Genomic DNA, 12,076 nt, shown 5'->3' with positions numbered 1-12,076 from the left:
GTGAGTGGGTGGGTGGATGAGTGGGTGGGTGGATAGATGAGTGGGTGGGTGGATGAGTGGGTGAGTGGATAGGTGAGTGGGTGGGTGGATAGGTGGGTGGATGGATGTGTGGATGGTTTGGTGGGTGGGTGGATTCATAGTTGAGTGAGTGGGTGGGTAGATGGATGGGTAGATGGGTGGGTGGATGGATGGAAGGGATTACACAGTCCCTTCACTGATGACACCTTATTCCTGCGTAGATATGTGCACTACTTCAGTGGCCTACTCTCTGGCTCCATCAAAATGAACAACAAGCCTTTGTTTCTGCATCATGTGATCATGCACGGCATCCCCAACTTTGAGTCTAAAGGAGGTACCTGTTCCATCCCTTCCCTCCAGCCTCTCTTTCCTTCTTGGTGGCCTTGGGTGGTAAGCTGTAGTGTCATCTGGGCTTATGTGGGGCTCTCAGCAGAGCTCAGTGAGCTCAACCCTACGCCTCTGTAATGTCAGGTTGACACCTGGTCATGCCTAGTGGCAGACGACGATGGAGGAGTCGATGTTTTGTCCATTTAAAATGCCTTAGAAGGGAAGTTAGACTTTCTTTATGTTCTTGTTTCCTTCTCTTTCTCTTTCTCTTTCCCTCTTTGCCTTCCCTTTGCCCCTCATCCCTCCAATCATCCTGGTTCTAACAGCACACTCCCTTCCCTTCTCTGACAGGGTGCCGGCCCTTTCTCCGCATCTACCAAGCCATGCAACCTGTGTACACGTCTGGCATTTAGTAAGTAGTCTGTGAGGGAGGATGGGTGGGGCAGGAGGAAGGGAGAGCTGAGGCTGTTTCCTCAGCAGAGCTCCCTCATCACCTCTCTCCCTCAGCAACATCCCTGGAGACAGCCAGGCCAGCATCTGTATCACCATTGAACCAGGGCTGCTCCTGAAGGGAGACATATTGGTGAGCTCCACCCTCCTCCTCAAGGGTCCCTTCTCTTGTCTTGTTCCTGCCCTACCCTGGGGACATGGGACGTGCACCTGTTCCCCTGTAAGCCATTGGGTTTAGAACTGTGGGTTCCTATATCCCTCACATGGTCATGGTCTAACTTCCTTCCTTGGAGAGGATATTCTTCTCCTAGCCTCATCTCTTGCTCTGGGACATCTCCAGGGAACTGCCACTCAGTGTGAACTGTGACCTTCTAGCTCTAGACTGGTGACAAAGACATTCCCAGTCCTAACGCCAATCCCGCTTGCTGTAGTTTAAGCTCACATTTCCTTTTTGTATGCCCAACTATATGCAGGAACATCTGGGAGGGCATTTCCCGCAATGCCAGACTGTTCCCTTCCTCTTCTGTTCTAGAAGTTTTCCAAAGAGCTCTGAGATCTTTTTTGGTATTGGTGACCTTTCTCTCGTGGGTTTGGGGTGAAACTTGGGACTCAGCTGATGAAGCCAGTCAGGAGGCTCCCTGAGACTTGACCTTTCCAATCCTTTCCCCCTTCCCATCCAGCTGAAGTGTTATCACAAGAAGTTCCGGAGCCCAGCTCGAGACGTCATCTTCCGAGTGCAGTTCCATACCTGTGCCATCCATGACTTGGGGGTTGTTTTTGGGAAGGAAGATCTGGATGAGGCGTTCAAAGGTGGGCTCCCTGACATGGGCAGGATGGGGTTCTTGTAGCAGGGGAGGAGCCCAGTGTGAGATGCTGTAGCTGATGCAGGGACCGTCTTCTCTGAGCCATGTGGCCTGTCAAGTCTCAGGGATGACAGTGTGAGGCACTGAAGGACAATATGACCAGTCAGGACTGAGGTTGGGGTGGTCTAAGAATTCAGGTTGTAAGAGAGACCAAGATCAGTTCCCTTCTGGTCCATTCCCACACCTCAGGACCTCTGGGATGTTTTGTGTCTCCCACCTTTCTCTAGGGCTTGCTCCATGTGCCTCCTTCATTTTCTATCTGCCTTGTTCCGTGTGACCATCGGGAGTCAGTTTTCTAGCATTTTGAGGGGTCTTAATATTGGGATCAGTATTAAGTGCTGGAATCAAAGTGAAACATGATGTAGTTTCTGTCTTGATAACGTTAAAATGTCTTGTGAGGCCAGCTGAGGCAGGAAACGAGTATCCCTCAGGAGTGGGGGGACATGTATGTAGGGATGGTGGCAATAAGGAGGAAGAAATTTGGTCGGGGGATGGTGGAATCGTTTACCCACTTAAGGTTCAGTCTGAATCATCTTCAGGCCTAGAAAACACACACACACACACACACACACGCACGCACGCACACACGCACACACACACACGCACACACGCACACACACACACATGCACACACACACGCACACACACGCGCACACACACACACGCACACACACGCACACACACACACACGCACGCACACGCACACACACACGCACACACACACACACACGCACACACACGCACGCACACACACACGCACACACACGCACGCACACACACACACGCACACACACACGCACACACACACACGCACACACACACGCACACACACACACACACACGCGCACACACACACACACACACACACACGGATTCATGCCTGCATCCATTTCCATATTCATTCCCTTACTTACCTATTAGCACACCATTCATTCATCTACCTTTCATCTGTCCACTTGCATATCTGTTCTGCTATCTACACATTGGTCTGTCTGTGTATTCATCCATCCATCTATCCACCCATCCATCTATCTACCCATCCGTCTATCCATCGTCCATCCATCATCCATCCATCATCCATCTATCTGCACAGTCACTCACCTGCTAGTGCGCGCATGCATTCACCCACACATACATTCACTATCCGTCCATTAACATACCCATTCACCTATCCACCCATCTACCAAGCATCACTTGTGTGTTAAAACATGATAGACATGTTCTAGCTCTTGGAGATACAAAGAGAAAACAGTTAAACCTCACCTTTGAGAGTCCATGGTCTCATGGAAGAAACACAAACAAGAGTTAATTGGTGTGCATAGAGATGAATACACTCATAGCATGATGGTGTCCTACAGAATAGATGTCACCGTTGTTGGAATCTCTTCCAACAAGCAGTGATTGGTGATCTGGGCCACTCGAGGCTCAGGCAGAAAACACGGAGGGGCCAGATCAGAGGAGGGGTGGCCCTCTGTGTACTTTGACACGTGGTGAGAAGGTTGTTCTGTGAGACCTCTTTGCATCTAAGCCAGGAGGACCAACATGGAAGGCCTCGTGAGTTTCAGGACAGATTATGATCAGTCTTGAAGGGAGATGAAGGTAGAGCTGACAAAATCAAAAGGAGGTTGAGGAGACACAGAGGGAAGTAGTATGGGGGGGTTCCCAGTGTCCGTGTGCATAGTGCTAGTCTGGAGAACCATTGAGAATCATTAGACCCACAAACAGAAGCCTTGCCGATATCCATCCTAGTTAGGGTTACTAGTAATGTGATAAAGCACCATGACCAACTTGGATTTTGCCTTAGTTGGGGTTTCCATTGCTGTGAACAGACTCCATGACCAAGACATCTCTTATAGAGGACAACATTTAATTGAGGCTGGCTTACAGGTTCAATGGTTCAGTCCATTATCATCCAGGCAGGCATGTCACTGGAGGAGCTGAGAATTCTACATCTTGATCAGAAAGTCTCCAGGAGACTGTCTTCTAGGCATCTAGGAGGAAGGTCTCCAAGCTCACCCCCAAAGTGACACTCTTCCTCCAACAAGGTCACACCTCCTAATAGTGCCACTCCCTGGGCCAGGAATATTCAAGCTATCACAGGCCTGGAAGCAAGTTGGGGAGGAAAGGGTTTGTTCAGGTTATGCTTCTGCATCACAGTTCATCGTCAAAGAAAGTCAAGACAGGAACTCAAGCAGGGCAGGAACCTGGTGGCAGAAGCTGATGCAGAAGCCATGATGAAGTGCTGCTCACTGGCCTGTTCCTCATGGTTTGCTCAGTCTGCTTTCTTATATAACCCAGGACCACCAGCCCGGAGACGGCACCACGCACAATGGGCTGGCCCTCCTCATCAATCACTAATTAAGGACATTCCCTCCAGGCTTGCCTACAGCCCAGTCTTATGGAGGTATTTTCTCAGTTGAGGGTTCCTCTTCTCCAGTGACTCTAGTTTGTGTCAAGTTGACATAAAACTAGTCAGCATAGTGTCTGAGGCAATCAATGGAGTAAATAAAAACCTACTCAGATTTAAGAAGAAATGAGGCTGGGTGTGGTAGAGTATGCCTGTAGTACTCAGGAGGCTGAGGCAGGAGGATTTTGAGTTCAAATCTATCCTGACCCTGTATTAAAAGGGCGGGGTGGTGGGGGAGAGGTGGGACTAATGGGAGACAAATATTTCACCTTCATAGTGATGAGGCAGGGGGTTACTTAGAACTCATCTCTAGAAGTAATGGTGCGAATGGTGGCTGTGTCTTAGAGCGCTAAAGATGGAATACTGTGGTACTGTAGTCAGAAACCGGAAGGGTTGTGTTTGCCTCAGGAAGTAGAATTCTGGCAAGGGTGAGGCCTACAGTTTCAATGTGAGATGGCGTTGAGGATGAACTCAGTTGGTAGTGTGCTTGCCTAGTGTGCCTGGGAAGCCCTAGGCCTGATCCCTATAATTACACCACTCAAGGGATGGAGGCAGAAGGAGGGCGTGAGGTTGAAGTCCGTCCTTAGCTATATAGTGAGTTTGGGGCCAGCCTGGGCTACATGAGAGGCTGCCTCAAAAATTTTTGTTCACGATGCATGTACAGCTTCCTCTGTGTAAAAGGAAATGTAGACATGCTATTATATCATTAACCATGTATGCATGTATGACTGAATTCTTTTCTGTTTGGGAATCTGTGGCCCATTTTCTGTTTACCTTCTCTTTCAGATGATCGATTTCCTGACTATGGCAAAGTGGAGTTTGTCTTTTCCTACGGACCAGAGAAAATCCAAGGTATAGACCAAGTTGCCTTCCCTTCCCCACACCCTCACCTGTCCGTGTCTCACTCTCAGCGTCTTCATTCTGTCCCTGTGCAAACGTGATGTTCACACTGTCCCTCTGCAAACTCGATATTCACACACTGTCCCTCTGCAAACTCGATATTCACACACTGTCCTTCTGCAAATGCGATGTTCCTTGTGATTTAGAGCAGGCCAAGGTAAAGATCCCAGCTGCACCTCATCCAGCGCCTTACTTTCTATATAATAAGAATAAACACAGACACTGAGGTGACAAGGTGACTAAACTGTTCTGCTCCTCTTAGGTCACCATCTTGTTATAATCAGAAACTGAGGGCCTTGGCAGATGGAAGGGACAGCCAGAGAACATTCAAAAGTGCTGGGTGGATTGTGGGTATTTATGATCTAAAGTGGCTCAACCTGAAGGCCAGTTTAATAATAAACTTCTAGACTCTAAATACAGAAACCAGTTGCTCTTCATCTTATTTGAGAACAAAATGGGAGGAGATGAAGTTAGGTTACAAGTAGAGGGACTCTGGGTAGACTAAAGAAAGGACTGCCAAGCAAGGAAAATAGGCTACCTTGAATGGCCTGATTAGTTTCAGCACTGACTCTGAGGATGTAAAAGAGAACTGGCCTGTTCTTGCAGATGTATGTCTGAAATAGGGGAGAGGGCTAGGCCTGGGATGACCTTTCCAGTCTGTGTCTTTTCAATAACCCACTTGTAATTTCCCTGCTGTCCCACATGGGTGGTTAGGATAAGCCTGTCCCTTATCCCGTCTCCAGTCTCCAAAGCAGAACCTTGCTTCTGCCTCAGGGCCATATATGAAAAAGTGGGTGGGTGCTTGCTTTCTGTAGCATGTTCATGCATATGCTTCTGCATGTGCGTGTGTGCGTGCGTGTGCACGTGTGTTCATGTGTTCGTGTGTGCGTTTGTGTGTGTGTGTGTGTGTGCGTGTGCGTGTGCGTGTGCGTGTGCATGTGTGTGTGTGGTCTTGCTTTTCCATACCTTGTCCTGATTTGCCTCTATGACCTAGTCTGAGACTTCCAGGGTCTGCAGGCAACCCAAGTCATTCTCCCACCCTAGACATCAAGAAAACAAGCTGGTTCCTCAGGGATGGTCCCTAGGAGAGCTCTAGCCTTCTGTTTTACTATGTGTAATCTCTTCTTGTCTCCTGCTGGTTCCCCATAGGCATGGAACACCTGGAGAATGGGCCCAGTGTATCTGTAGACTATAACACTTCCGACCCCCTCATCCGCTGGGATTCCTATGACAACTTCAATGGGCATCGTGAGGATGGCATGGAAGGTAGGTGACCCTTGGCTGCCTGGCTGTCAATGGTATGGCCAGTCCTGGCCTGTGTAGCCTTGGTTCTCTGGAGTATCCATAGAGGAGGTGGCTCTAAGTAAAGCTGCCAATCCTTGTTCCATCTCTTTGGAACCTGCCCTTGGGTGACTCCAGGCTGCTCTCTGTGTTCTTAGAGGTCAGAGCATGCATATATAGATGGAGTATTTGGGATCTAACAGTTTGCAAGAAGATTCAGCAAAAATGTCTGAGAACTCAGTGTAGGGTTCCAAGATGTGAAGAAAAAAAAAGCCACAGAGTGGGTACAGTTCCGGTGCCTACTTAACTTGGCTGGAAACACCAACATGTTCCATACTCAGAGCAGGTGGCTCTGGAGGGGTCTGTAGTGGTCTATTTATTTGTTTGGCTCTTGGAGTATGTAGGAGGGATGAGGGGTGGAGCCTGTGAAATGAGTAACCTTGAGGTGCCTCCTTGGCTCTGGCCCTAGGTTTGTTTCCTGATTCATCCACCGGATGGCAGAGCGTTAGGCTAGTCTAGAGGGTCCCTTGTATCTGTTTTTAAAATTGGGGTAACTGAGATCTTCTGAAAGACAAGATTATGACTTCCCCCTCAGACCCAGGCTGTGCCCTCTTAAGAAAACCAGTGGCAACCCCTCTCCCCACCAAAGCCAGCTAGAGCTTCCTTCTGTGATGGAGTGGTACTGGGGAGGAAAAGCATGGCCTGGCGCTCTCCCTTGTCTACCTGATGTCCCCTGTCACCCTCACCCATGCAGTCTCCTGTATGGCTCTACATCAGTAGATATCAGAGAGGCTGGAAGAGGGAAGATTAGAATTCAGGGGTTCCATGAGAGTGCATTTATATACAGCACCACAGTTTTGGTGGCTTGCCCTTGTATTCTCTCAGGGGGCCTTCACCACCCACTGTGGTCTTGTTCACACATCCAGTTCCTGTCTTCTGAGTGGCCAAGTGGCCTAGCCTGGGGTAGAACTGAGGATGGAATGACTCGTCTCGGAGGCTGTTGCCAGTCTCTTTGTTTCTCATTTTGGGGAAGTTTGCATTTTTAACAAGAACACTTGGCATTTTGAAGGCATTTTTAATGCCTCACCATCTCTCCCTGGTGCAGATGCAATGCAGTGATAAATATAAAAATATTTCATGAGCTCTGAAGTGCCAAGAGAATCAAAGGTAGAATAATTAAGGACCAGAGGGAATGGATGGGTTCAGCCTGAGGGAAGGAAGGAGAACAGCGGGCCAGGATCTGAACAGGGAAACCTTGGGTAGCAGGTGGGTTCAGAGGTCAGGGAGGACAGACAAGGGAAGGTCATGGCTGCCTCTGGAGCCCTCAGCCCATGATCTAATTCCCTAGCAAAGAGATGGAGCTGGCAGGACCTTGGGCCAGTTAAAAGGTCAGCTGGTCCTATCAGGACAGAGGGGCTTCTATTTGCAGGCATAGAAGCTGGCCCTCTGCCCATAGAGGGGCAGATCAGGGCTCTGCTGTCCGTTTCCTTGCCTGGCCTGACTGAGCCAAGGCAGGGATAGTTGCCAGGGAATAGCTGTTCTGTACTCTGACTGTGTGCTTCTTGCTGCCTGCCCCTGGACTGCATTCCCACTGGGCCTAGGGACCCCAGGGCTAGCCCAAAGCTTAAGACAGTACTGGGTTTCAGTACAATTTCTGGCTGAGGCCCAGAGGAAAAAAAGACACTTTTTTGTGGCTAATGGTTAAGAGAAGAAAGCATGGACCTCTTGTCCCCTTAGTTGTGGGGAGCATGTGGTTCATCTCTGCCTAGTCTGAGAGCAGGAGACAGTAAAGGAGCAGAGGAAAGAGAGGGGAGCCCATATTGAAAATAGGCTCTGATCGGGGATTGTGGCCAGAAAGTACCTGACATCTCAGGGACTCTTTGGTGGAGGGTCTATTGTTTTAGTTATCTTGGGTCACCATAAAAAGGTACCACAGATGTCCCTTAAGGGACAGAAATGGTGTCTCATTGCTCTGGGACTGGATTCTGAGGCCAGGGCTGGTGAACCTTCGACCTGCCCCTTTAGCATGCATACTCTTGCCATTGCTGTCCGTCTGTCCTCACGTGTCTCCCTCTGTGTCCTCTTCATGTGGGGCCATAGACTTAATGGAGTAGGACCTGCTGTCGTGATTTTCTTTTGCTGTAGTCAACTCTCTCTTCATGTAGCCACTGTACTCTGCAGCCTGTACCCCAGAGGGGATGGCTCAACCCTGGTTCCTGACTGAGGAGAAGTTAGGATCTTGGGTTTCTTGGGTTATGGAGGAGAGCTGTCTGGTCCCTGCTTCTCTCCTCCTCAAATCTGCCTCCACCTCCCTCAGGGTTGGTATAGAGCCTGCCAGCTTGGCCTTGGCTGACACCACAGTGTGAGCCTCCAGGAGTCCCATTAGCTCCTTGGCCTTGAGTTCTGAGCCCCATGCCCAGGTCCCAGCACCCCTTGGGGCGGGGCCAGGGCTTTGATTTTTGCCTATGCTGCACAGAAAAGTGTCCAAATTCTTCCAGAGGGTTCCAAGACACCACTCTCTGAAACAAGTTTTAGTAACAGGATGGGGATGGCCTCTGTTTCTGAGGAGCCAGGAAGCCAAGCTGCCCCGGTGCCCTCTGCTTGATGTCTTCTGACTCCTTGGCCATCAAGCTGTTGGAAGTAAGGCTAGGGAACCAGGGATGGTGCTGGGTAAATGGGAGCAGGGAAGCAGATTCTCAGACTGGAAGTCAGGGTGAAGGGAGAAGAAAGTTCATCCCAGGGCTAGTGGGGATGCAAGGATTCTGGTATCCATTGCTTCTGGGTTTTCCTTGTACAAGGAACCCAAATGAGCCAGGGCAGATGACCAGGGGTTTGGTTTGATATCCACGCTTTCTTGGTGTTCTGAGCTCTGAGGAGAACTGTATGTTTTCTTAGGGGAGAGTTTTAACCCTCTTCAGTTCTTCTGTCTCAGCTGAGAAGAGTCTGTCTACAGCCAGGAGTCCCTTATCTGGGTGACTATGGAGGTGAGGTTGTTCAAGGACTGACTTCTTTTTTTGAGAGAGATGGGATAGGGGAGTGGGGAGGGAAAGATACTACACAGGCAGCAAGTGAGAAGAGAAATACAGAGGAATGACACAGATGGAGAGGAAGATTTGGGCCAGCCTGGCTTAGGAGGCCTGAGACTTGGGTCATGAGCATTCCTGGTGACCCCTTCCTGAGGCTCTTCAATTTTAGTCCCTATAGAAATAGGATGTAGGAATGGACAGCATTTCTTCTCATTTTGAGCTCAAACAGTGTTTCCTTTGAGGTTATGAGAGGCTGTGGTGATCCTAGCTTCTCAACTCTTGAGCTCCAGGTTAAAGAAAAGGCAGAGCAGTTGCATCAGTCAGCATAGGCCAACAGATGCTGCAGTAACAAACAGCTCCATTCAATGGCTTTCTCCAGCCAAGCATACTCCCTGCTCAAGGTATCTGTCCATAGATGATGATAAGAGGCCTCTGTTCCTTATGGTTTTCCTAGTGAGGGTGGCTTCATCTACAAGTTTCTCTCATTGCTGCCACCACAGGAAGAGGACTCTGATGTGCACTAGGCTCCTGCCAGGAACTGACGTGTTCTTTCTTCTCACATTTCATTGGCTAAAACAAACCAAGGTCTATGTCTAGCTATCTAGCTCCAAAGGGAGCTAGATTGTACATACATATAAGACAGAAAACTTGAGAGCAGGTGGAATAGAGCACTCTGTACTGTAGAGTCAGTGGTGTGGAATCTAGAGTCTGTGGTTTGTGTGTAAAGCTGTGGTCCTTGGTGTAGCCATTGTGCCTCTTCTGAGACCATGTGTGTTAAACAGGTGCCGTAACAGGACCTTCCACCTACAAGTGGTGTTCAGAGTCAGTGAGGGTCAATGCCAGAAGTTCAGTGTTTGCTAAGTGCTGAGTTGGCAGGTCTCTGGGTCTGTGGTGGCCATGCATCTGTGGAAACTGTGCCGGAGTAGAGAAGACAAAGACGGGGTTTTAGGAGTCCCACCCTCTTCAGAGGTCCCTGTCCCTTTTCCCTCTACTCTTTGGGAATCATCTACATCTGGGCTCTAATCCTCTTTGAGACTCAGGACACTTGCCTCCAAGATCAGGAGAGTTACCCTTCCCCCTGCCTTCAGATTTCTTATCAATCAGTTTAAGGGGGCTGGATTTCTAAAGGGGCTTCCAGCTCTAAACCAACCATGATGATGGTGCTGCTGCTGATGGCGTGGTGGTGGTGGTGACTGTGACAGAGTGATAGCACAATTCAGGGTGCTGGGTACTTTTGTTTAACCCTTCCTCCCCCAAATATCATTAGCCAAGCACTGTCTTGTTACCTGTAGACAGAGCTGGACCATGTAGGGAGTAATCATGAAGCCACTTGGTTTTGTTCTTCTCTGTCCTATGTGCTTCTCTGCACTTCTCCAACCCCATGATGATAAGACCAGTCCTGTCTTGTCTCTGATTACTCTGACACAATGGAAGACCTAAAGTGATGGTAAATTCAGACTACAAATCAGAGTTGGCTTCTTGCCTGGTCATCACTGTGTGCACACATGTGTGGCTGTGGCAGGTTATATGTGTTTGTGTGATATGCATGTGCACACATGTATGTGTTTGTGTGCATGTATGTGTACTCACAGAACATAGAAAGTTTACTAGTCCTAACTTGAACATTTCAAGGTAGGAAGAAAAGAGGTTATACACATTCTAGAACTTGCTTACCTGGCACCATTGAGAGGTTGGGCAAATCATCTATGGAATCGGAGGTCTGTAAATGTATGACTTTTGAGTTCCTTGTCATCAGGTCTGGAAACTTCTCATGCAGCCTAGCAGCTTCTCTGGCTGTAGCTCCCGTGCTGTTTCCCACTCCCTCGTGGTGGGAGGCCAAACCTTCAAACGTTCATGGCTCCTTCTAAACCCATGTGCTTTTTACTCCCTCCAGCCTCTCCCACCAGGTGATCCCCAGGGATAGGGTCTGAGGCAGCTCAGGCCATATCAACCTTGTACCATAGAAGACCTTGGCAAGTCTGGCTTCAGCAGCTGGGACTCAGGTGCCAGTGCATGCCACCAGACCTGCCCACCAGCAGCTCTTGTCCATCCAGATTGAGCAGTACAGAGCAGCAGGTGCTATGCCTCTGTGACCCTCCTGTATCCTATTGAGCCCCTAGGGATGTGTGGGTTGCAAGATAGAGCTCCCTTCATTACATAAAAAGGCTAGGTTTTTCATCTCACAGGAAGGGATGGGCTCCCTGTGCTTGGGTCCCACTTCCCTTCAACCCGAGAGCACAAGTCAGATGACAGAAGGCCCTTGATGGTGGCCCCCTACCCCTGGCATAGGAGTAGGATAGCTGTGGAGTAGGAGGTCTCTTGAGCCACCACAGTGCAGCTCAGTGCAGGGAGAGCTGCACACCCTGGGAATGGGGCCCTGGACACTCTGTAAAGGCGTCTGAAATTCTTGCTTCCTGAAACTTCTCCCTGAGATACAGGAAATGCTTATAAGAATGTGAGAGACAGATTTCAGATGATCCCAGAAAACACAAGGGATGAGATGGAGGGTTAGTCTTAGAGAATGAGTTTTCAAGTATGTGTGTTGAGCATCTGGGGTTCAGCTTCAAGCTGGTTGATTTTGTTTGTTCGTTCATTTGTTTTTGAGTGAGGGTATTTATAGGTGGCTCAGGTTATCTTGACACTGATCATGTTGCCCAGGCTAACCTCACACTCATTGTGGGGCCCAGTGTATTGGCTGTTATGTGCCTCTCCCCATTTGCTCCGTGTGTGTGTGTGTGTGTGTGTGTGTGTGAGAGAGAGAGAGAGAGAGAGAGAGAGAGAGAGAGAGAGAGAGAGAGAGAGAG

General features: G+C 49.2%; 1 protein-coding gene across 3 annotated transcripts in view; it reads left to right on the top strand.

Annotated features, from left to right (window-relative positions):
- Positions 1 to 12,076, top strand: part of Tns1 (tensin 1) — a 158,163-nt gene that overhangs the window by 81,827 nt on the left and 64,260 nt on the right. For all 3 annotated transcript variants that reach the window (XM_028760681.1, XM_028760679.1, XM_028760680.1), the window contains 6 exons: positions 240 to 352; positions 697 to 757; positions 853 to 928; positions 1,476 to 1,605; positions 4,852 to 4,917; positions 6,115 to 6,231. In XM_028760681.1, the coding sequence (XP_028616514.1) occupies positions 240 to 352; positions 697 to 757; positions 853 to 928; positions 1,476 to 1,605; positions 4,852 to 4,917; positions 6,115 to 6,231 (563 nt within the window). The remainder of the gene's footprint in view (positions 1 to 239; positions 353 to 696; positions 758 to 852; positions 929 to 1,475; positions 1,606 to 4,851; positions 4,918 to 6,114; positions 6,232 to 12,076) is intronic.

Source organism: Grammomys surdaster, unplaced genomic scaffold (assembly GCF_004785775.1).
Source record: "Grammomys surdaster isolate TR1022 unplaced genomic scaffold, NIH_TR_1.0 126546, whole genome shotgun sequence".
In the NCBI taxonomy this organism is placed as follows: Eukaryota; Metazoa; Chordata; class Mammalia; order Rodentia; family Muridae; genus Grammomys; species Grammomys surdaster.
Note: the sequence above shows the minus strand (reverse complement) of the source record. Positions and strands in the feature narration are given on the sequence as shown.